Source organism: Macrotis lagotis, chromosome 4, assembly GCF_037893015.1.
Source record: "Macrotis lagotis isolate mMagLag1 chromosome 4, bilby.v1.9.chrom.fasta, whole genome shotgun sequence".
Classification (NCBI taxonomy): Eukaryota; Metazoa; Chordata; class Mammalia; order Peramelemorphia; family Peramelidae; genus Macrotis; species Macrotis lagotis.
This window is the reverse complement of record NC_133661.1, coordinates 161,108,081-161,134,857: the sequence shown is the minus strand read 5'-3', so window position 1 is coordinate 161,134,857 and position 26,777 is coordinate 161,108,081. Positions and strand designations below refer to the sequence as shown.

General features: G+C 36.2%; 1 protein-coding gene across 3 annotated transcripts in view; it reads right to left on the bottom strand.

Annotated features, from left to right (window-relative positions):
* LRRC49 (leucine rich repeat containing 49) overlaps positions 1-26,715 on the bottom strand; it is a 221,103-nt gene extending 194,388 nt beyond the window's left edge. The window contains exons 1-6 of one of the 3 annotated variants that reach the window (XM_074234525.1): positions 26,347-26,715; positions 25,023-25,079; positions 22,385-22,469; positions 19,506-19,703; positions 19,057-19,159; positions 16,015-16,218 (exon numbers count right to left, since the gene is read on the bottom strand). In XM_074234525.1, the coding sequence (XP_074090626.1) occupies positions 16,015-16,218; positions 19,057-19,159; positions 19,506-19,703; positions 22,385-22,469; positions 25,023-25,079; positions 26,347-26,397 (698 nt within the window). In that variant the 5' untranslated portion in view covers positions 26,398-26,715. The remainder of the gene's footprint in view (positions 1-16,014; positions 16,219-19,056; positions 19,160-19,505; positions 19,704-22,384; positions 22,470-25,022; positions 25,080-26,346) is intronic. The other 2 variants (XM_074234526.1, XM_074234527.1) reach the window with 2 other exon arrangements.
* Between the last annotated feature and the right edge of the window lie 62 nt (positions 26,716-26,777).

Genomic DNA, 26,777 nt, shown 5'->3' with positions numbered 1-26,777 from the left:
AAGTGATATGAAGTAACTTTGTAATATTAAGAACTAATAAGCTTTAATATACCATATCAAGATATTAAATACTGTAGCCTTAAATATATTTGCCTTAGTATCATAACACTATCTAGTTTATCAAAGGAAGAAGCAAAACCCACACGGAATTTGGAAATTCTACCCTAATCAATCATGGAATCAGCCTGATTAAGAAGGTTTCTTAGATCTGCTAAAACATGTAATATAACCTTCATACATAGTAATAGCGTCTGATCTACCAGCTTGTTTAAAAAAACACTTCTATATAACAAGTAAAACAATAATAATATTCATTTTCTCTTTACCACTTTGCTAATCTCTCATCTCCAAACCCAGAATTCCTAACTAAGTTTCAATTCTTATATTCATTAAGTTCAACTGCAACTCTTCCAAATTTCCATGGCAACAGGAGGGAAATAAGTCTAATCTGAAGGTAGGGAGCATTAGCCATCCCCATCAGCTACAAGAGCTGCTTAGGAACAGTTGATGATCTAGCTTCTGGAGCAACAGACACTACTCACCTACAGGAATAATATATTTGTCTCCTTGGATTTGAAATAATTATAATTCTACTCTAGAATGTGACTGAGACTAAATCACTAAAGAAAGGGAAACTCCCTCGTATTTTGGTTTTCAATTCCACATTAACTATTTGTTTTCATAGAACCAAAATATCAAAATTGGAAAAGTCTTAGGTCCTCACAGTCTGAGGTGACATAGAGAAAACAAAATAAAAATGAAAACTGGAAGAAAGAAAAACAAATTAAAGGAAAATAACATTTATTTAAATGAGCTGAAACAGTCAAAAAATGAATTCAATTTTAGATATATCTACATTTAAGATATGAGTGGAAATATTCATTAGGTAGGTGAAAATGAGAATCTGAAGGACAATCAGTCAGAACTGAAGACTGAGAACTGTGAGTTGACTACATAATTAACACCCTTCTCAAACTGCTTTCAGATAGTCTCAAGTTTCTCATGATTTGAAAATGCTATTTGAATTAATATTAAGAATATACAGATTTTGTGGAAAATGTATATGAATTAATGCATAGTGAAATAAGTACAATCAGGAAAAGAATATACACAATGACTACAAGGTAAATGAAAACAACAATAAAATTAAAATTGAACTTTTTGTTGGTATAATGACTGACCTACCCAAAAAAAAAGATACAAAAATACACCTTTCCCTCTAAGAAACTAGATGAAGAACACTGAATGTACTATTAGAATTAAATTATATAATTGACTAGTTTTGCTGAATTTCTTTTCTTTCTTTTTTTTCCTTTTTAGTCTTCATTACAGAAGATGGCTCTTGGAGAAAAGATGGAACATATTAGAAAATGAAAATAATATAATAACAAAATATATTAATAAAATTAACTTCAAAACAGCTTTGATAATTTTGCTATTCATTCTAATTACAATATCATTTCTCTTTACTCCTTTTCCTGTCAAACACCTTAAACAAGTGTTCTTCATCGTATTTCCTCATCATCTAAATCTCTTTTATTCTGATTACTACTACCATTATACCAAAACCATACTATAAAATTCAATGACCACCTTTTAAAAAAATTCCCTGAAACACAAATCTCTGGGCTCCTGCTATAACTAGGGACTATTTTGCAAGCTTTACATTTCCCTTGGTTCTAAACAAATACCTGGGGAAGCCTTTGTATGACCACATACAATTCTGAACATAATAGCAAAGCAGAGAGCAAACATTCTCTGCCCTAGCACAAGAAGTAATAACTGTTCCTACCATTCCTACTGACTCATATGTATCTCCCTACCTGTGTAGACCTTCCAAGTTTTAGACTGTGCTTGATCCACAATGTCCACTCATTTCTTTCACAGATCTCTCAAACTCCAGACTTTATTTCCAGTTCATACAGGATTTTTTTTCCCCTACTTGGTCCAGTCTCTTCAAAGAGAACCTATCTTTAAAAAACAAACCATTATCTGACTCATCCCCAAAGTAGCTTTCCTCGCATAACTTCCAGTTTCTATTATGTCATTACTATTCTTTCAGCCTCAAAACTTAGAAATCATCTTCTTTATTTCCTTCACTTTTCATAGCAAATTAGTCACAAAGTCAAGTGGAAATTGGCTGTTCTGTCAATTCTATTTCCACTACCACAATGCTCATTATTTTATGCCTAAATTACTACAATCATCTTCTAATTAGTCTTCTTAAAATGCAGTTCTATAATCCTTTTAGTCCACATTGATTTTCCTAAAACCTCACTTTCTTCATGACAAATCCTTTTTTAAGATTGCCTCTTAGAAAAAAAATCTAGTCCTATGATTTCCCTGAAGTAAGAAAGTTCCAAAGGGTACATTTCTTCCACTAGTGATGATGAACAGATGTTCAACAATATATAGTCTTAAAAAGTTGCCAGGGCACTAACTAGTCAAGGGATTTTCGCTCGTTCATACTGCCAGTCAGTTCTATACGTTGTCAGCTCCCATTTATATTTATAACTAAATTCATAGAAAGAAAAGAACTTCTCTCATGATTTCAATGATTTGGGAAATTTCTGAATGGGAAACTCCATTTACCAATAAAAGCAGACACTTTTCTACAACTTAAAATGAAAATTCTAAAACTCTAATTGCAACTTTCAGCTTTGAAAACAGTTTAAAACTGCACCTAAACTTTTTGAATTGTATTATTAGAGTTATAAAAGCAGTAGAGTCAAACTCAATTGAAACAGATTCATATGAATAATATATAGACTTGGAAATCCACTAATTAATATCATCTACTTTATGCTGCAATTTAATTTGTTTATTAAGCATTTTCCAATTACATTTTAATCTGGTTCAGGTTGCACTATGGGAGTTTTGCTGAAACTGTGAAAAGGCTGTGACTTTGACACCTCTGTCTAGGGCACTCGTTCTTGCAATTTAATCTTAGTTGCCTCAGCACTAAGAGATAAAGTACCTTACTAAGGATCACAAAGCTAGGGTATAATAGGACCTGAAAACAAGACAGATCAACTCTCTATTTCTCTCCATGTTACCTTATATTTTCATTAAAATTCTTGTATATTAAAATATACATTTATTCCCAGAAAAAGCTGTGCACTCGGGGCGGAGCCAAGATGGCGACATGAAGGGATCGAGTCTTAGGAGCTCTCTGATAAAAACTCATAAACTAAGGACTCTAACTAAACTTTCGAGAAACAGAACCCACAAAGGGACCCAGTGAGGCAGTTCTCCTACTCAAGGTAACCTGGAAAAGAGCAGAAAGGCTCTGCTCCCAGGGGTCAGAGGGGCGGTCCGCTAGAGGGGTGGCCCACCAGAGCCAAAGAACTTCAGCCTCCCGGAGGCAGCCCCAGGGCACTGGGAGCCTCAGCTCACAGCAGCGGGGGAGTCTCCTGAGCTGCACCCCGAGGAGCACTGGCACAAAGTGGGGGAACAGCCGGGGACCTCTGCCAGAGCGAGCACATGGAGCCCAGCCCTCGGGGCACACAGCAAGCAGCCTGGTCTTTCAGCAGCCCAGATCCAGGAACAGAAGCAGGTGGAGCTGGTAAGCAGGAGCCTCCAGGGCATGAGCCCATTGAGCTGAGGGAGGGGAGTGAAGAGAGACTGCTGAGCTCTGTCCTCGGCCCCTGGAGCAGGACTCTGGGGCTCTGACCACATTCAGATCTTGATCCCAGTCTAGGTCCCCCCCATAGAACAGCAGGGCCCCCCCCACCTCAGCCCCGTGGCAGAGGGGGGCGCTAATGGTCATTCACAGACCAGGAGGGAGGACAGAACCTCACACACTGAGACCCTTGTGGGAGTGTCCCAAAAGTTCAGGAAGCACCCCCAAAAAACAGGCATAAACTGGGAAAATGAACAAAGAAACAAGAGGAAGAACATTGAGAAATATTTTGCAAATGAACCCAAGAAGGATCAAAAAACTCAGTCTGAAGATGAGGAAGCACAAGCTCCTGCATCTAAAGAGTCCAAGAAAAACAGAAATTGGGCTCAGGCTATGATAGAGCTCAAAAAAGACTGAAAATCAAATGAGGGAGTTGGAAGAAAAACTGGGAAAAGAAAGGAGATGCAGGAAAAACATGAAAATGAAGTCAGCAGCTTAGTCAAGGAAATCCAAAAAAATGCTGAAGAAAATAGCATGCTAAAAAACAGCTTAGGTCAAATGGATAAAACAGTGCAAAAAGTTATTGAGAAGAATGCTTTAAATAAGCAAAATTGGCCAGATGGCAAAAGAGATAAGAAAACTCTCTGAGGAGAATAAATCCTTCAGACAAAGAATAGAATTCAGGGAGATTGATGAATTTACCAGAAATCAGGAATCAATACTTCAAAACCAAAAAAATGAAAAATTAGAAGAAAATGTGAAATATCTCATTGAAAAAAACAACTGATATGGAAAACAGACTTAGGAAAGATAATTTGAAAATTATTGGAATACCTGAAAGTCATGATGAGGAAAAGAGCCTTGACATCATTTTCAAAGAATTACTACAGGAAAATTGCCCTGATATTCTAGAAGCATAGGGCAAAATAGAAATGGAGAGAATCCACCGATCCCCCTGAGAAAGAGATCCCAAAAAACCAACCCCCAGGAATATTATAGCCAAGTTCCAGAACTCCCAAGTCAAAGAGAAAATATTACAAGCAGCTAGAAGGACACAGTTCAAATATCGTGGAGCTGCAGTCAGGATCACGCAGGACTTAGCAGCAACTACATTGGAAGCTCGTAGGGCTTTAGGATACAATATACCAGAAGGCAAAAGAGCTTAGAATGCAGCCAAGAATCAACTACCCAGCAAGGCTGAATGTCCTCTTCCAGGGAAAAAGATGGACTTTCAATGAACCAGGAAAATTTCAAATGTTCCTTTTGGAATGGCCAGAGCTGAACAGAAGGTTTGATCTTCAGATACAGGACTTGGGTGAAGATGGAGATTGGAGGAGAGAGGGGGAAATATGCGGGACTTAATGAGGATGAACTGCATGTATAGAAAAATGATACTGATAATATTCATATGAACCATCTCAGTTAATAGAGCAGGTAGAGGGAGCTTTTATAGTTGAAGCACAGGAGAAAGCTGAATTCAAAGATAAAATATGGTGTAAAAATGGAGTCAATAAGAAAAAAAAGGGAAATGGAATGGGAGAAAGAAAAAGGAGAGGGAGAATAGTCCAAGCTATTTCACATAATAAGATTTTTTTTTATTACAATGAGCTGTCGTAATGATATGGAAGGGGGGAGGCAAGGGGCAATGAGGGAACCTTTGCTCTCATCAGAGATGGCTAGGAGAGGAAATAGCAAATATACTCAATGGGGTATAGACAACTGAAGTAAGAAGGAGGGGGGAGCAGGGGGAAGGGGTGGGGATGTAAATAAAGGAGGAGAGGATGGACCATGAGAGAACAGTGATCAGATATAACATATTTTCTTTTTAACTTCTTGCAAGGGGCTTGGATTGGATGGCCTGCCCAGGACCATAGGGCCAGGTGGATTCTGGGCCTAAGGGGTGGTATGGGGGCTCAGGGCTTCTTGGCCCCAGGACCAGGGATCTGTCTGCTGCGCCACTCAGCGACCCTGACAGCAGAGTCAGAGTGAAAGGAGAGAGAAAATATAGTACATGGTAGTGGAGAAATAAGAAAGGAGGGAGTTGCGATCAGCAATGGCAACGTTGGAAAAATATGGAAGTAACTTTTGTGATGGACTTATCATAAAGAATGTGATCCACTCACGACAGAGTTGATGGTGTTGGAACAAAGACTGAAGGACATTTTTTGTTATTATTATTTGGGGGAGGGTGCAGGGCAAGTGGGGCTGGGTGGCCTGCCTGGGGCCACATAGCAGTGTGACCGTTGGGTGTCTGGGGCCGGATTGGGACCCAGGTGCTCCTGGCTCAAGGGCCAATGCTCTGTCTGCCACCCAGCCACCCCTACTATTATTACTATTTTATTTTATTTTGGGCCTTTTTTTTTCTTCTTTTTGGTTTTTGCAGGGCAGTGGGGATCAGGTCGCTTGCGTGTCACATGGCTGGGTGATTATTGAGTTTACGAGGCTGAATATGGACTCGGGTGCTCGTGGCTCCAGGGCTGCTGCTTTGTCCATTGCACCACCTGGCCACACCTACAATTATTACTATTATTTTTTTAATTTTAATTTTTTTCTTCCCCCTTTACTTTTTTGCCCAAGCAAGTCTATCTATATTCATGGGGGGGGGGGTATTTTGTTTACTTGTAAACAAGTATATTTTATTAATGTAAAGAAAAACATTTGTACAAAATGAGAATAAAAATAAATTTAAAAAAAAAAAGCTGTCCACTCATTGCCTCCACTTCCTCTCTGACCTCTCGATCCCTTTCGCTATAGATTCTGATCTGAAACTGCTCTCTCCAAATATACCAGTAATGCCCTAATCCAGTGGCTATTTTTTAAGCTTTCATCCTTGACCCCTATCAGACCCTGTCTGATCTTGTTTTCTTTGCTAGATCATCTATATTGAGTCTCCTAATTCTAAGCATACCCCCAAAGCTCTGATTTCTTTCTTGACATTCTCCCTAGGTTATCTCACCAGTTCACATGGGTTTAATGATTATCTCTATGTCAATGACTTCAGATCTTTATATCTAGCTTAAGCCCTAGTCCTATATCACCAACTACTTGTTGGACACTTCCCAATGAGTGTTCCATAGAATCTCAAACTCACATATCCAAAATAGAACTCATTATCACGCCCTACCCTACCCTGATCAAACCCCTTCATCTTTTTGAGATTTTCGTGTTTGTCAAAAATCACTATCCTTATAATACCCCAAGTTTACAGCTTCTGAGACATCTTCTGACTTCCTCATATATCCAGTCAGGTGCCAAATCAGGTCAATTACCTCCACAACATTTCTTGCATCCACCATTCCCTTCTCTCTATTCATATGGCATCACCTTTTTCGGGTCTTTATCATCTCAGCTAAACTGTGTAAAAGCCTCTAATTTGGTCTCCCTGTTTCATGTTTCTTCCTCTAATTCATCCTCCAAGTTAATACTCCTAAAGCAAAGGTTTGATCATGCTATTCTCCCAATCAACAAATTCCAGTGGTTCCTTATTACTTCTAGGATTAAATATAGTCAGGTTCCTCTGGCATTTAAAGCCTTTCACAAATTGGCTCGAACCTACCCTTCCAGTCTTATTATAAATTATTCTGTTTCAGAAATTCTTCAATTCTCCACCTCTATTTCCATAACTTTGTACTTATTTTCCCCTGTACCTCACCTCAAGTACCACTCCCAATTGCTAGTGCCTCTTCTCCAAAATGACCTTGTAGAATTATGTACAAACATCATCTTGCACCATAGAATGTTAAGCTAATCAGAGCAGGTACTAGTTTTATCCTTAGCTCCTAACATAGTGCCTAGCACCCAATGGACACTCAATAAAAGCTTATTGTTTAGTTAACTCAATGATGGGTTACAAGCTCCTTGAGGGTAACAGCCCAGTACTCATAGAATATCTTATAAACTCAGGATCTCACCAAATCTCAGTCATCACTATCAGGCATACAACTTAACATTTTGTTACTTCAGGGAGAGGACTGCATCTATATTGACTCCAGGACAAATTATGGAATTAAGCCTGCTGCATAAATTGCCTGAGACCTTATATTCTTGAAATTTACCTCATTCTCATTAAAGCAAAGTAAAAAACATACACTGAACAACTTTCTATATTCTAGCTTCCTTTCTGTAGTTTCTGTCTAGTATTGTTCAGTTTTCTCTCTGTTTCCCTTCAGTCTACTTGGTATTTTTTTCCCTGGTTACTCTGTCTTCCCCTTATGATTTTCTGTACTTCCTCACCAACTCCTTCCAACTTTACTGCCTTTTACTCATGATTCTGTCTCTCACCTTGCTCATACCTTCTGTCTATTGTGGTACAGAAAAGTAAAAAGGCTTGCTTGAGGCCATACTGGTGTGAGATGGCCTTCAGTGAAGTTTTGTCATGAATACACTCATTGTATTTATTTTTGTGAGCATTGTGAGAAATGACGTTCAGTGAAGCTTTCTCATACATCAACTGTCTAGTTTCCCTGTTTACCTAGGAAAATGAGGTAATTTCAAGAGGGACTGGACTAGTTTTCTTTCTGATTGATGCCTCCAAATTTGGTCAGAGGAAATGCATCATGAAGTTTTGCATTACTGCATTACTCAAAAGAATATTCTTAGAAGTACCATAAACATTTATTTTTAGAGGTACCTATTTCAGGTTTAATATCATAATTATATAACTGAACTTCCAAATATATTCATGTGTTTTGATGACATGGTAACTACAGAAAAAAACCCTCAAATATAAGTAAATTAGAATACTAAATAATCATTAATCAGTTTCACTAATTCTATTTCTAAAAATATGAAATCAATACTACTTAAATAACATGTCATATTTCATTCTAATGCTGGTTAGGTCTTTAATTGTCTCTCCTACTTGTTCTTTCAGATTTCAAGAAACAAGCCATTATAATTCTCTTATTTGTTTGCACAATTCTTTGCTGTTTGTTTTTTTATTAAAAATACCATTAGAATAGTCCTATAATTTTGAATTAGCAATGCTATAACTCAAAGTTTCAAATACAGTTCTTTTAAGGGACATTTAATTGAAAATTATGAGGAGATATTGTAGCACTGAAAGATACAAAATATACTTAAGTAGGGAATTTTATATCCATGTGACACAGTTCATTTACAGAGACATACCCATTTATAAATAATTGTGTCAATGGCCAGTTCATATCCTTATAAAAACAAAAAATCTGAGGGTGAATTTTGTCTTTGGGAAACTGTAAAGGAGAGAAAATGCAAGGTAGATGTATGTGGTTTTGAAAGTTTTATTTTTATAGGAGTGTTATACATGTCATTTTAAAGGAGATGACCGGAGTAAAGGAAGAGTTTGTAAAGAGAAATTGCTATGGCAGCCCTATGTAATGGCTAATGTGAACAAATGTACCTTTGAAAATCTAAAGTTCCCATTTCTTTTTCCTCAATTCAGGATAGGGACCATGGAGATTAAATTTTTAGACATAGTAATATACATCACTCTTATCCCTGCAAATTAACATTTTACAGACAACCTTTCTTTTTTTTTAGGTTCCCTGAAATCACTGGTGTAGAGAAGAAGAAGAAAGAAGGAGGAGGAGGAGAAGGAAGAGGAGAGGGAGGAGGAAGGAGAGGAAGAGGGAAGAAGAGAAGGAGATAGGAGGGGAGGGGAGGGGAGGAGGAGGAAGGAGGAGAAGAAAGAAAGAAAGAAAGAAAGAAAGAAAGAAAGAAAGAAAGAAAGAAAGAAAGAGAGAGAGAGAGAGAGAGAGAGAGAGAGAGAAAGAAAGAAAGAAAGAAAGAAAGAAAGAAAGAAAGAAAGAAAGAAAGAAAGAGGAAGGAAGGAAGGAAGGAAGGAAGGAAGGAAGGAAGGAAGGAAGGGAGAGAAAGAGAGGAAGAAAGGAAGGGAAGAAGGAAGGGAGGAAGGAAGGGAGGAAGAGGGAGACAAAGGAAGGAGAGAAAGGAAAGAGAGGAAGGAGGAAGAGGAAGGAGGAAGAGGAAGAAGAAGGAAAAAGAAATAACACAAGGTGATGAATCACAAAGATTTATAATTTTAGAGGAAAGAAGAGAGGCTGTGAATACTGAGTAAATTCTATTCAATAGATTTAGCTCCAAGAGGGAATTAGATACATTCCAACTTGGGTTTAAAAATCTACTCTACAGGGAAGGGAAGGACTGGGGAAGAGAAAGATAAAGGAAGAATGGACTGACAAAAGGGAAGGATAAGGTATAAGTGAAAATAAAGTGAAAGTTAAATTTTAAATGAAAAGTTAAAGGGGAAAAGGAGTAAAATTTTGGTGAGAAGGAGTAAGAGGAAAGGAAAGAGAAAATTTCAAAGGGGAAAGATAACATGGAGGGAAATACAGAATTAGTAATCTTAACTGTAAATGTGAATTGGATGAACTGTCCCATAAAACAGAAGATAGCAGCATGGATTATAAACCAAGGTAAAGGCAAAAGGATGGAGTAAAATATACTATGCTTCATCTGAAGTAAAAAAAAAAAAAAATCAGGGATAACCATCCTGATCTCAGATAAAGGAAAAAAAATAGATCTCATTAAAAGGATTAATGAGGGGCAGCTAGGTGGTGCAGTGGATAGGCTCTGGAGTCAGGAATACCTGAGTTCAAATTTGGCCTCAGACACTTAATAATTACCTAGCTGTGTGCCCTTGGGCAAGCCACTTAACCCCATTGCCTTGCAAAAACTAAAAAAGAGAGAGAGAGAGAGAGAGAGAGAGAGAGAGAGAGAAGGAAGGAAACTACGTTTTCTTAAAAGCCACTACAGATAATGAAGCTTATCATTAGTAAACATGTATGCAAGGGGCGGCTAGGTGGCCTCAGTGGCATAGTGGATAAAGCACCGGCCTTGGAGTCAGGAGTACCTGGGTTCAAATCCGGTCTCAGACACTTAATAATTACCTAGCTGTGTGGCCTTAGGCAAGCCACTTAACCCCATTTGCCTTGCAAAAATCCTTAAAAAAAAAAAACATGTATGCACCTAGTGGTATAGCATCCAAATTCCTAGAAGAAAAGTTAAGTGAATTACAAGGAGACAAAGATAACTAAACTCTAATAATGGAGGACCTTAACCACTCTCTCTGTCTCAGGGATAAATCTAATCACAAAATAAACAAGAAAGTTAAGAAAGTGAATGAAATCTTAGAAAATTCAGATATGATAGACCTCTGGAGAAAACTTAATGGGGATGGAAAAGAATATACCTTTTTCTCAGCAGTACATGGCACTTATACCAAAATTGGCCATATGATAGGGTATAAAAACCTCTTAATCAAATGCAGAAAGGCAGAAATAATAAATGCATACTTCTCAGACCATGATGATGCAATAAAAATTAGATGTAATAAAGGGTCACAGAAAGAGGAAACTAAAAACTAATTAGAAACTAAATAACAATTTTAAATAATGAGTGGATCAAACAATGAATCATTAGAAATAACCAATAATTATATCCAAGAAAATTATAATGATGAGATATCATACCAAAATTTCTGGGATGCAGCCAAAGGAGTTTTGAGGGGAAACTTTATATTTTTAAATGCTTATATCAATAAAACAGAGAAAGAGGAGGTCAATGAATTGGGTATGCAACTAAAAAATCTAGAAAAAGAACAAATTAAAGATCTACAAATAATTATCAAATTAGAAATTCTGAAAAATTAAGGGAGAGATTAATAAAACTGAAAGCAAGAAAACCATTGCTCTAATAAATAAATAAAACTAAGAATTAGTTAGTTAATAGTTAGTTAATCTGATTTAAAAAAAGAAAGAAGGGGGCAGTTAGGTGGTGTAGTGGATGGAGCACCAGCCCTGGAGTCAGGAGTACCTGAGTTCAAATCCAGCCTCTGACACTTAATAATTGTGGCCTGGGGCAAGTCACTTAACCCTGTTTGCCTTGCAAAAAATTAAAAAAGAAAAAAGAAAGAAAGAAGACAACTACATTACTAGTATCATAAATGAAAAGGATGAACTAACTACAAATGAGGAGGGAATTAAAGGGATAATTTGGAGTTAGTTTGCCCAACTATGCCAATAAATTTCATAACTTAAATGAAATTAATATTTACAAAAATACAAACTGCCCAGATTAATAGAAGAGGAAATAACATACTTAAATAATTCCATTTCAGAAAAAGAAATTGAAGAAACCAACAATAATCTCCCTAAGAAAAAACATTTAAGGAACAATTAATTCCTATTCTATATAAACTATTTTTAAAAATTGGAGTAGTTCTACCAAATTCCTTTTATGACACCAACACAGTGCAGATAACTAAACCAGAAAGAACCAAAACAAAGAAAATTATCGACCAATCTCCTTAATGAATGTTGATGTAAATATCTTAAATAAAATTTTAGTAATGAGATTACAGCAAGTTATAATTAGGATAATACCCCATGTAAAGGTAGAATTTATGCCACGTAGGCAGGGATGGTTCAATATTAGGAAAACACTCAATATAATTGAACATATCAACAGCAAAACCAATAGAAATCATATGATTATCTCAACAGATGCTGAAAAAGCCTTTGATAATATACAACATTCATTCCTATTAAAAAATTAGAAAATTTAGGAATAAATGGAGTTTTCCTTAAAATAATAAGTAGAACCTATCTAAAAACCATTAACAAATATTATATACAATGAGGATAAATCCAGAGCATTTCCATTAATATCAGGGGTGAAATAAGAATGCCCATTATCACCATTACTATTCAATATAGTTTTAGAAATGTTAGCTCTAGCAATAAGAAAAATAAATTGAAGGAATCAGAATTGGCAATGAGGAAGCAAAGCTTTCACTCTTTGCAAATAATATGATGGTATACTTAAGAGAACCTGAGTAAATCATCTTAAAAAAACTCCTTGAAACAATTAACAAATTCAACAAAGTGGTAGAATATAAAATAAACCCACATAAATCATTAGCTTTTCTATATATGAACAAGTCCAAGAATACGAGATAGAAAGAGAAATTCCATTTAAAGTATCTGTAGACAACATTAAATTCTTGGGAATCTACCTCCCAAGACAAACCCAGAAACTGTAAGAACACAATTATAAAGCACTTCCTACCCAAATAAGGACAGATCTAAATAATTGGAAAATTATCAATTGTTCATGGATGGGTCAAGCTTATATAATAAAAATGAAAATTCTACCCAAATTAAATTACTTATTCAGTGCCTACCAAACTACCAAATAATTATTTTACCAAGTTAGAAAAAAAATAGTAACATAATTCATCTGGAGCAATAAAAGGTCAAGAACAGCAAGGGAACTGATGAAAAAATGTAAAGGAAGGTGGCCTGAAATACTATAATACCAAAGATACTATAAAGCAGCAGTCATCAAAACTGTCTGGTTTAAAAATAGAGTAATGGATCATTGGATTAGAACAGGTTCAAAAGAAACAGCAAAAAATGACTACAGTAATTTAGTGTTTGAGAAACCCAAAGAAAGAAAGGAAATTTTGTAACTTAAAAATATACATAGGCAAATGGATGAAAAAAAACTTTCATTACATGTATTTGGAAAAGTAAAACATCAATAAAAAAATAAAAAAATTTTAAAGAAGTAGAAAATAATAATATATATACATATTTTCACTGTATTAAAGAATACCACTTAGCAATTTAAATAGTAATTAAAAACATGACCAGTCCCTCTCTACTAACCAAAGGGTCCCCAACCAAATAAACAAGTTTAACTAAACTTGTAGAAAAATATGAGTGGAATATATACAAAACATACATAAAAGGAGAAAAAAATTCCTGAGAAAAATTAGTACCCATCCTGAATTAATGAAAAGATAATAATAGAGAAGAGTGGTTGTCTACTTTTCTAGCTACCTCTTCTCTGATCAATTTAGGGGCACTGTGTAGTTTGTTGGTAGGAAGAATGGTAGTTGTAGTACTCTGAGTTAGAAAACTTAACTTTATAATGTTTATATTATAATATGTTATAATATATAAAATATATATTTGATAATATAATTATATAATAAAAGAACTTTAACAAAATTCTAACTCATGAGCATGTTTTAGAAATCTACTATTTCCTAACATGACTAACATAAATAGGTCATACTTTAAAAAAAAAAATATATATATATATACATATATATATATATATATATAAATGCAGAACAGACAAAAGAAATAGGAAAGTACAGGAAATGGTGTGAGTGCAGGAAAAAAAAATAATGGCTTCTATTTTTGAATATATGAATTCACATTCAATGAAAAAATCTAATAATAACAAGAGTTAGTATTCATATAGTGCTTTACATATATTATCTCATTTGATGCTCAAAACCACCCTGAGATATAGGTGTCATCATTATTATCCCCATTTTACCAATAAGGAAATTGAATTAAGCAGAGTTGAAGTGACTTGCTCAGGCTCCCCCAGCTATGAAGAATCTGGGGTCAAGTCCTCCTGACTTCAGGTCCAGAGTTTTGTCCACTGTGCCAGCTCACTGCCTCTATAGGCAAGGTAAGGAGAAGACTCAGGGGCTGGACACACAATCTAGAGTCATTTGTGTAGAGATGATCATTAAACCAAAGGGAGATAGTGAGATCACCAAGCAAGGAAAAGTAGAAAGAAAACGGCAAAGGACCTGAGAGGAATTTAGTGTTGTACAACTGGGCAAAACTGAGAGACTTAAGCATCATTTGTGAAATACGTCAATTATATATGGCTTGCAACTTGGAATTTCCTTCAGTGATTATACCCTGAATCATCTCTATGTTCTAGAGTACAGTAGAATATGAAGGGGAACAGGGGAATTAGAGGTCAGAGCCAAGAAGTGAAGACAAGATCGTTGAAGAAAAAGATCTCTTCTCATTTTAGCCTGAGATAGTGGCTAGCAGATCCATCCAATGTAGAACTAGAACCTACCTCGAATAGGGGCCATGGTTATGTTTCATCACTATTTAATTCAGGGTCACTTTTCATTTTACTAATAGACTAAACCAAGCTCTCTTGTGGGTGTGACAGGAGCTATCTATAGTTGAAGATAAAAAAGGTTCAAATTAAAATATATGTATAGGGGCAACTATGTGATACAAAGGATAGAGCACTGACCCAGAGTCAGGAGGATCTGAGTTCCAATCCAGCCCCAGATATTTGATTGCATAATCCTAGGCAAGTCACTTAACCCCAACTGCCTTGTCAAAAAACAAATAAAATAAAATATGTATACACACACACACAAACACACACACACACACACACACACACACACACGTATTTAAAGATGAAAATCTCAAGAGAACTAGCAATTAGGCTGTCCATTTGAAGATATAAATTAAGTGCTTCTCAAAAATGCTACTATGTGGATAAGAATCACAAATATTTACTAAGTGCCTAGGTCTCAGAAAAAATCAAACATGTAGCACAGAAGTTTAAAATGAGACTAAAGTCAGCAATTTGGATCTGATGATCTCTGAAGTTCCTTTAATATCTAAATATTGTAATCTTATCTCTTGCCATTAATAGTCACTTACTCAATCAACTTCTTATTACCCATAATCAAATAACAAATCTTCCATATGATATTCAAAGCCCTTTATAGTCTGCAACACATACACATATATACACACATATACACATGAATACACTTGCACATACATACAATCTGTATACAAACATACACACACCCTCTCCAATCTTCCTGCACCTTGTCATGTACCCCAAACTCCAGTGACCATGGCCTCCTTGCTCTCCCTTGCTCAAAGCCCACCATCTCCTGACCCTGACCTTTTCACTGACACTTTGTTCCCCCATACCTGGAATGCAGTCCCTCCTCATGTCTATCTCCTGGCTTCACTGAAATCCCAGCTACAATCCCAACTTCTTCAGGAAGCCTTTCCCTTTCCCTCAGAATTCCAGTGTCTTCCATCTGTTAACTATTTCCTATTTGTCTACTATATAATTTGTTTATACATGATATTTGCATATTATCTCCCCTACTAGGTTGTAAATCTCCAAGGGAAGAGATTGTCTTCTGCTTTGGCAAATAATAGGACTTAATAAATTTTGATTGACTGACTGACTGACTCCTAGAAAATTACATAGGAAAGGGAGATATGAGAACATCTATAAAATATCAGAATCAACTGGCTAAAAAGCACTGCTTTAGATTTAAAAAAAAAACACTATATTGAGTTGGGCTAAGATGACCTCCCTTCCAACTCAGAAACCTCTAACCATCTAATAGCAATAACTGAATTTAAAAAATTGTTCTTTTCACTTGAATAATATCTAAAAACCACAGGGCCAAAAAGTAGTCCTATAGATACAAATGTTCTATAAAATAAACACTTAAAGTTTTCTCCAATGAAAAATATTTTTAAAAACCCCCAAAAATTAAGAAATATATCTCTTAACCTTATTACCTGTTCTTCCCCAGCAAGAGAACACGAAGGGACCTAAGTGTAGAAAGTCCACTTATTTCCTCAATCTGGTTATCATATAGATCCAAGAATATGAGACTCTGAAGGTTAGAAATATTTTGGATCCGAGTTATAAAATTGTGTTGAAAGTTCAACAGACGAAGGTGTTCTTCCCCATCAATCACAGGACAAACTGTCAGCTTTTGCCTAAAATGTTAAAGAAAAAGATATTAAAGGCTAAGTTCTGTTGCTCTTGTTCCATCCTAATGCTATGATAATATATCTATTTCTACTATCAAGTTTTATGCATTTTATGTATGTATATATATATATATATACATATATATATATATATATATGAATTAGAAAAAAAGTGAATATAAATTCTTGGCAGTGTAGAGAGTTTGCATGAAAATTTCTGTCCTTAAAGGACTTTCAAACTTGTAGGTCAACAAGACAGGCAAATATATATCAGGATGAGCAAACTGAAAAAGATGTGTGCATGTGTATGTGTAAACATGTATGTATATATGTATGTATACATATCCTAGAAAGCTGTATTGTACCTCTATGCATGTGTTTGTCCATGTATGCATATGCACATTATCTAGAGCTATGTGTATACCTATGTGCATGCATATATACCCTGTATATACCTATGTATATACATATTTTTCTGTTTACTCAATATGTATGTATATACATACACAGAAAATCAATAAATAAATATTTTAGAAGTATTTAGAAGTATGTGAGAGTCATTCATTGTGTAGTGATTAGAGTAATCTCAAAGCCAGAAGATCTAAACTCAAGTCCATACATACTGACTATGAGACCCTGAACAAGTCATCTGCAAATTCCCTGTATCAAATAAATCATAGGTCTGGTCCCTATCCTTATATATCTATTTAGATAAAAGAAATGGCTGTTTGAATGTCAAGAGAAAAGATCCATTGGCAACAATTCTAAAAACCTATAATCTTTTTTAAAAAGTTTTTTAAACAAAATCCTACCTGAATTGGAGGAGGGGAAAGAGGGAATAGCAAACATAGAATATGGTAGGCTGCCAAAAATCACAAAGAAGTACACCTCAGGTAGCCCTCAATAGAAACTATGTCACAAGAAGACAAAAAGGCATCTTCTTAATAAAGTTCAATTTATTTTGTATTTTAACAAAGGGTACAATGAGCTTTTATGAAAAATTTCCCTGAAGACTTAGAATGTATATCATTGTATTTGTCCCTAACTTAGGATGAGAGATTTAGAGGTAGAAAGGATCAGTTTAGAGTTTATCTAGTTCAACTCATTAATTTTATAGATGAAGAAACTGTGACTCAGAGAGAATAAGAGCCTTGTCCATCGTCACACCAGTAGTGAGTAGCAAATGCTGGGTTTGAATCTAAGTCCTTTTGTACCAAATCTAGCACTCTATCCAGCACCATGGTACAAGGGGAAAATTTCTTCTCTCTCCTCTCACACTATGAAATACAAGGATGGGTATAAAACCCCAATTTTGTGTGAATTTGTTTACATGAAAACTGGCATTTAAAAATGTAACATGTCAAGAACATTGTATAAATAGGTTCAGGATATTAAACATTAAAGTTGCAAATGTCCTTTTGTGATTTGAGAGCAAGAGATTGGGAGGAAGAGGTTCTGACTGTGGCTGTCATTAAAAATAGGAATCCAAAAGGTAATTACAGTTTCATCATCATGGAGACAAACTAAATAGGAATCCAACTATAAAGAAAAGAAATATATTTTAATCTTGTCTAACTATAAATCAAAATGAAAAGAAACCTGGCATTACTGACATTCTGAAAGCTATCAGAATCAAGCCACCAACTAACAGTGTTTCTATCTAAATTATGTTGGTTGATAGGGCTATAATTTTTAAAGAAATATATTATTAAGAAACTGGTTCAAAATAGATACCATAAAGTAACTTTAATATTTTTCATTTATTTTTATATATGCCAAATTCACTTCATTTATTCCTTTATACTACCATATTTGATATACTGGTTTATTAATAATTGGATTTTTGCTAATAATTTTAGGTAGCATAGCGCATAGAGTACTAGGCCTAAATTCAGAAAGATCCACCTTTATGATTTCAAATCTGTCCTTAAACACTTACTGGCTGTATTATCCTGAGCAAGTCACTTGATCTTGTTTGCCTCAAGGCAAACCAATCCAGTATTTTTACCAAGAAAACTCCCAAGTGGGGTCCCAGAGACATGATTGGAAAATGACTTAGTACAATTCTATTTTTCATTTGTCTTCTCTGTGTGTGAGTTGTAGAGTTGGAAGGGAAAAGCAAATCCTCAGGTCTTTTTGGCACCAAAATATCTCAATCCTGCCAGGATTTGGGTATCAGTGACAATAAAGGGCTACAGAAATGCTTCAGTTTTTAAAGCTTATAAAAAATTACCACAAACAGAAAATGATGTTGCAAATATGTGGCTTGTCATCATCAGGGAGTACTGGAAATATTTTAAAAAAAAACCCCAAAAATCTGAGGTTAGAGAAATGCCACAGAATTGGACCTTCAGTTACACAACACATCGAAGGCTTTTTCTATCCACACAACTTGCATGAGCACTGGGCAGGCAACTGCTGCTCAAGGGTAATTGTGATTACAGGCAATGAAGGTTCTCTTTTCATATGCTTTCTAATAGTGGCCAGAAACAAAGAAGTTTCATCCATCTTTCCACAGCATAGTACTTACACCTTTCCAAATCGACAGAAAAGAATTAAGACAGTCACAAACTGTATTATAGACTGGATATCAAAAGGGTGGCACTGGAATTATGGCTTAGTAATAGATAAGTCATGATGCTTGGATGGTCCTTAGTTTTCTTGTTTGTAAAAAGTAAAACCTAGATCCAATAATTTCTGAAGTGCCTTCCATTTCTAAATCTTATTAGGTTGGCTTTTCTCTCTCTCAAAATCATTGTTTTCTGCTTACAAACTTAATGCTATGATAATATTAGCTCCATTTGGTACAGATTCTGAGCTTTTTTCCTCTTTAAAGTATCTCACCTTTCTAAGGTCAACCTATCTGAGTAAAGAATTTTCTCTTCATTAGAACGATGAAGAACTGGAAACGCAGGCATTGATGAGCTCCCCAGGTAGACATGATCACCTAATGGAAAATAATATACTAAATCACTCAAATTTCAAAATATTTTACACCAAAGCAGCTTCATATTCTAATTCCTTTACCTACTAACAGCTCTTTTAGAATTTAGTTATTCTTTATCTTTCCTTATTTTAAAATAGCTACATATGAGATGCCTTTCTTTTTTTAAAACCAAAACTCTATGTTGCATCCATTCCAAATGATTTTCCCTTTACTTCAAATATAAATTCAAAGTAAAAAAAGTTATTCTAAAGTTATCTGTATTTATATAAATATATTTAATAAACTACTCCTAATCTTAAATTTTAAAACTCTCTTCTAGTTTAGCAAGATGATAATCTTTCATTACCAGATACATTTGGGCCAGCACTGTGACAGCCCTGTCGAATTCTGGATTTTGTAGGTGTCTGAATGGAAGAATCTCCAAATGCAGATAAAGGGTTTGCACCACTTTTCAGTTCCAGCCCACAAAGATCTGTCATGTTTGTTGTGGATGGGACGAATGATGGTTTGTTACGAGGTGAAGGACTTATTACTCTTCCATCCCCTTCAAAATATTTAAAAAAGGAATCATAAACTACACAATATAATTCTGATTTAAGAAATACATGGAAAATGTGTTACGGTACATGTTCTTCAAACCAGCACATTTTTTGTTCAGTCATTTCATCATGTACAAATAAAAGGCAAAGGATGAATAAATGAAAAAAGAATTTATTATGCATTTACTATGAGAGCATAGTAAATGCATAATAAATGCTTTCCAATACTGTGTTTAATAAATACTTTTTTTCATTCATTCTTCACCTTTGCTTTGTACACTCAGGTTTATGGAGAGGACTGTAATTTATCTTTAAAAAATGCATTCCATCATCCTCAATAAATGTTTATTTGTTGCCCAGAGAATATATAACTTTTGTAGAGCACTTTAAGGCTTACAGTGCATTTTCCTCATAGCAATGAGGTTGGTAATAGAATACCATTGTGGGGTGGAGGGAATATAAGTTAGATGGAATCTCTGCCCTCATAGATCTTTAAAAATTGCATGCAAACAAGATGAGCAAATTAAAAAGGTAAGGCTCTCTGGATATATGAATGAAAGGAAAATCATTCATTTAACATTTTACTATGTGCTAACCCTGTGCTAAGCACTGAGAATACCAAAACAAACACAAGATATTTCCAATCCCTTCAGAACTTGCATTCTAAGAGGGGAAACAATATACAAGAATGTCCAAAAAAGCTTAAAATTGCACTGAGATTTTTGGAATACCAAGTGCACATTCAAGGAAGTAATGCCCAGGTACATGCATTTTGTTTTAACAGAAAAATTAACAAAAAGCAAATATCTATTAACATGTCTTCATAGAAATGAACGTTAATGGTGAAGTTATGGCTTGGAGAGGATGGGATATTCCCCAGGAAAAACTTCCTTTGAGTTGGACTCTAAGGGCTAAAAGAATATAGACTAATACACATAGAGAATAATCTGAACAGTATGAATTCACAGACAATATCAAGTAGTTATGCCTGTTTGGAGTAGAGGATGTAGATATATATGCTGCAGGGAAAATAGAGAGAAGAGTTTGCAATACATTCTTCTACTTAAATAACATAGTAGGAGCAGCTAGGCAATGCAGTGGATAGAGCACGGACCCTGGAATCAGCAGTAGCCAAGTTCAAATCCAGCCTCAGACACCTAATAATTAATTGTCTAACTGTGTGGCCTTGGGTAAGTCACTTAACCCCGTTACCTTAAATAAATAAAAAAAATTTTAAATGACATCTAAATAATATAGTAAAAGAGAACCAAATCAACTTATCCAGCAACTATTTTTGGGAAGAGTGACAAGTGTAACAAGACCAGAATGTCATGAAGTTCTAGAACATGCTGAAGATATAGAAAGTATTAGCAATTACAAACTATCCATTTGGCTATGAGAGTTATAGTTTTCAATGAAGAAGATTTGCAAATACCCCATAGAGGTAAGTGACACAAAAAAAGTCTCTGTGACACACCAAAATATTTATAGAGGCATTTTTTGGGTTAACAAAGAACTGGAAACAAAATAGACATCCATCAATTTGGGTAATGATTAAATTGTGGTACATGAAGAAAGGCAAGGAAAGATTTACATAAATTGTTGCAAAGTGAAATAAGCACAGCCAAGAAAACAATATACACATGATGTAAACAATGTAAGTGGAAAGAAAAGTAACTATAAAACAACTGAAAACATATATTGCAAAATTATTAAAAAAAAAAAACTTGTCCACCAAGAAAAAATCCTCCTCCCCTACTTAATGCAAAGCTACTCCCACTCTTGCAGACATAGAGGGACTAGAGGTATGGAACACTTGGATATGATGTCATCCATTTTAAAATATATGCTTTTATTTTTTAACATATTGATTGGTTTTGCTGATTTGTTACTCCTTTTAAAAAAAATCCTTTTCTTAAAAGGGATATTTTGTGGGAGAGGTTATTGAGATGGATACAGTGTATATAAAAACAAAACATGGCAACAAAAACCTACTTTTAAAAAGTAATTAAGGCCTAGAAAGGAGGCAATCTATCAGGGCTGAAACACAATTCACCAAGAGATTCATACAAATTAGATATTACCAGAATACCCCAAGCAGCAGAATACCTACCCCAAATAGAATATACCAAGTGATGACCCCAAGTCATCACAAGTACAGCAACCAAAAGAAATAAAAGTATTCAAAGAAGAGTCTCAAGCAACAGGTTATAATTGCAGATGACTAGAAATTAATGCAATTGGGTATATGAAAAGGAATATAAGTCAGAGTAAAAAATAAGACACAATAGATAAACAACCAAGTATTATAACGCACTTTCTAGAGAGTGATGCCCAATCATACTTTTTACATTTAACAATTTTTTCAATTTTTTTCATCCAAATTCTATTATTTGGAACTATGGCCATTTCCAGCCATTTCCTTCTCTTCCCTTTGTCATATATACTCAGTTTTATACCCCTACTTAAGAACCAAAAAGTAACAACTACCATTATGTATCAGGAACATTTTGTCAATGTTCCTTTTTGTGAAATCAACTCTGAACTAAACAATATCTAAAATAATCCCAGAATAACTATTTCTAATTTATCTTTTTATTTTTGCTGTTAGGAATTATAAATTTATCGAAAATTAAATTCATTCAAAGAAATATAAAACAAATCAATCTCTGGCCATTGACAATACCTTGTCTGCTTGAGTAGTTTTTTTCTAGATCATGTTGCAAAAGTCGATTATGGAATGATGAGTCTTTGGTTAGCCTGAGTTCAAACTGCAAAATATTGTTTAAGAAAAAAAATTGAGAAAAAAAATGTAATAAATAATATACAATTAAATATTACTGAAAATTGTAATTTTATTGCTATCATAATCCCTTGAAAATTTATTTTGGAAGTATGAAGTAAAATAAATGAGCATTATACTTGAATTTTCTAAAATGAATTATCAATCAATCATTCAATAATATTAAGCACCTAGTATGTGCTAGGCACTGTACTAAGCAGTGGAGAGAGAAACAAAAGTGCCTTTAAGAGAACAACACATATAAACACATGTGGGTTTATATGTGAATGTATGTACATTCAAAAAAAGCAAAAAATAATGTTGGAGAAGAGACACTAGCAACTGAGGAACTGAGCTTTAAGAAAGTCAAGGAAGCAGGGCTAAAGAAGGTGCGTCCTCCTAGTAGAAGGAACAGCAAGTACAAATGTGGGAAGATGAGAAACAGAACAATCAAAAGGCTAGTTTAGCTGAATGATGCAGTACAGGAAGGGGAATATCATCTAATGAGCCTGAGAAGTTAGGTTGAGGACAGTTCTGAAGGACTTTAAATGCCAGAAGTGCTATAGTTGGTTTTAGAGGAGTCACTAGACCTTAATGAATGGCATGGTCACTTAAATAAAATAACCAGGATAGTAAAGTGGAAAAGAGATTGGAGTAGGGAGGAAGCTGAGACAAGAAAATCAATTTATGAGGCTACTGAAATAATCTATGCAAGAGATAAGAGCATGAATGATGGCGACGGTCACATGAGAGGAGAGGAGGGGAAACCAATGTGAGATTTGTTGCAGAAGTAGAAATGAGAAGATCTGGCAAGTGATTAGATATGCAGAACGAGTCACAGAAAGGAGCTGAAAATGACACTAAGAAAAGAAAATAAAAATTAAAAGAAGGTGGGCCTGTCACATGGGGAAAGCAAGAGATAACTAGTGGCCTAGTGGTTTCCTCACAATATCAAAAGAAAGTAAGGAGGGTTCCCAAGACATTTTTGGAAGTCCAAGTGGATAAGCAAATACAGTGTGGCTTAAAATCTGCCCCAGGGGAAATCTCCACACTGATGAAATCATGGGTGCATGAATAGCTGAGCTCAAATCATAGTAAATAATTGAGGGGAAAGGAAAGGGATTAAGCATTTATACAGCACTGCTATACTCCAGGAAATGAGTTAAATTTTTTTTTTTTTGGAAATCTCACTTGAGATTTCAATCAAGAATAGTAATATTAAAGATACATTTCAACCAATAACAAGTATGAATACACACTTTAAAATAACTTTCAATCTTTTAAAGAATTTTATGTTATCAATATATTTTTCATAATGAGTTTAAAATATTTTGAATTTACAAGAATTTATGTGTTAAATAATTTCATATGATACAAATATATTATAGAAGAGAAAAAGAATAGTTTAGGAAGAATTAAAACTACATATATATGTATGTATATGTTACATATATATATATATATATATATATATATATAGTTCCTGACAATCTGTTTTAATGGTAAAACAATAATCAACCAAGGATGGATATTGTTAATATTAATAAAATGATATAGCAAATTATGCTATGGAATTCATTATATATTAAAAGAAATCAAAAATAATTTGCCTGTTGGATTTTTACTCTGAATTCTAGTATGCAGAGAAGTCATAGATCTTGTTTAAATGACAGAAGATGTTCAGCTTAAACTTTTAATATGTTCTCAGTCTCCAGCTCTGCCTTTTATCCTTCAATATGGAGGGAAGCAGCATTGTATAGCAGAAGCTCAGAGTCAGAAAAACCTGGGTTTTAAATCCTGTCTTTGACACTAATTTATTATGTGACCCTAAATCATTCAAACTCTCTGAATTGAAGTTTCCTCATCTGTAAAGTAACAATAATACCTACAATACATCCATTATGTGGTTATAATGAGGAAATAGTCTTCTAAAAAACTGAATTTGAAAAATACATGTTTTCATTTTATGATGATGACAGAAAGAACCCTGAACTTAGGGAAAGAGAATCTGAATTCAAATTCTGGTTCTACTAAGGTTCACAAACCTGAAGTACTATGAAAATGTAAACTTAATTATTTCCCAAGTAGGTCCCTTCAAAAACCTCAGCCGACCATGGGAAAAAAAAAAGATGATGTTCAAATGGGGGGAAGAGGGAAGAAGGAAGGGGAAGTAAAGATAGTGGTGTCTCCTAAAGCAGGGTTTTGGCAGGAAAGGAGAGTTTAACAGGACAGATCCAAGATCTGGACCTTTAAAGCTCCAAAGGGAACTAGGGCCTCCTTGGGAAATATGGTCATGCTTTATCTTTACTCTTCAACTCATTTAGATTATTAATATAAGCCACTCCAATCAAATAAGTGTTTTTTCTTGTTAAATCCATTTTGTGTACACTTTGTGGATATGCACAAAAAAAAGTCACTTATTCTAAAATATAACGTGACTGGACTCATGTAGATACATCCTAAAAGAATCAAATCATTTCAGAGCCACACAAAAACAGCATGGCATACTATCAATTCAAATAAGAATTTGCTCAAACCTTACTTTGTTTTTCTCAGGCACTGATGATGTCTGAATAACCAGATGAAGCCCACAATTCACCTGAAATTTGAAGATTAAACCTTCTCAAAAGTTGGCATTAAAATTGTTAAATAGTGGTAAACACCAAAATGTCAAAAAAGTTACAGTAAAAATAACTTACTATAGGGAAAATTTTTTTTTCAAATAAATGTACATTTTTCTAGATGCAACTAATGGTGCAGTAGATAGAATGGATAGGGGACTGGAGTCAGGAAGATCTAAGTTCAAAAATGTCCTCAGACACGCTAGCTACATGACCCTGGGCAAATCACATAACCTCTTTTTGCCTCAGTTTCCTCAACAATAAAATGGGGATAACAAGGGATAACACACTGGGCACTCTATATATGTTCATACCCCTTCCCTCCCGCCTTTTTTTCCTAGTGTACTAATAACTAAGTATCTCTGTAGACCTAAAGCCTCACAATCCTGGAACTGTGGGTTGAATGGGACCTCCAACCCCTTCTCCTGTTATCTAACAAGAAAACTGAAGTCTAAACATGTGTCTAAGTGATTCACTCCAGGGCACGGTGCTAGTTGGAGGCAGAATTTGGGACTAGAACCCAGGTCACCACTGAGTTTGAAAATAAAATAAAAACTAACAATAAAAATGGAGATGCAGAGGTTATTGTCTAAAGGTACTTTTATGTTTTCTCCACTTTTTCAAAATTTCTCCTGTGATTTGCTTATCAATTCAAGTTGGACAGCGTGTGTCCAGGGAGGACTCAACGCGGTTCCCCTGGCATAGGGAAGCACGCGTGACCCTGAGACAATGCAGAGCGGCTCCGGGCCTGGGGGACCCCGGGCCTGGGGGACCCCGGGCCTGGAGGACCCCGAGCTGGTCACGGGCACAGCAACCACGAACCTTGAACGCCGAGCCTACAGGCTGTCCCACAAGTCTCGGTGCGGTTTTAAAGCCGCTACAGCTCAGTGCTGCACCCAGACTTGTGGGACAGCGCGGATGATGCCACAAAACGCTTCCCACAGGGCCGCTCCCACGAGCCTCCTCGGTGGGACCCCCCGGGACGGCGCGAGGGGCGCGCAGGGGGGGAGGGGGACCCCGGGGGATTCCAAGCCCGGGGCCTTGACTCCGGGGGGGCGCGTTTCAAGCCCCCCCCCAGGAAGGCGGACAATGGGGCGAGGGGCCCGGGGATCCCGCCCGTCGGCAGGGCCCCAAGAAGCCGACGGCAGCCGCCCGCCGGGGAGCCTGAGGGACCCCCCCCACCGGGGGGCTCAACTACTGCGGGGGGAGGGGGCGCGGGGGGGAACCCCGGCTCCAAACACGTACGTTGCTCGGCGTGATGCGGCCGGGGTTGGCGCGGTATTTCCCGGGGATCATGGTTGGAGTCTCGGCCCGATCTTCCTGACAGGAGCCGCCGCAGCTGAGTCTGGAGGAGGCGGGAATGGGGTCATCTCCCCGGCAACCCCTCCGTGGTTGCCATGGTAACCGGCGACTTCCGGTGCGGTCCCGGCCCCGGCCGGGAGTCTACAAGGCAGGCCGGGCGCAGCCGCAACGGCCCGGCTCCCGCGTCGGCTCCCCTCCTCGGCCCCTGGGCTCTCCCGGTTCCCCAAGCGCAGAAAGGCAGGGCGGAGGCCCGCGGGGCGGCGGCAGGAGGCTCCTCGGTTGCTATGGCGACGCCCGCTTCCGGTCCGCCCCTCATTAGGGTCCGCCGCGTCGCTGCCCCGAGCGGCCCGCGCGAAATTCGTACCGCCCCCCCC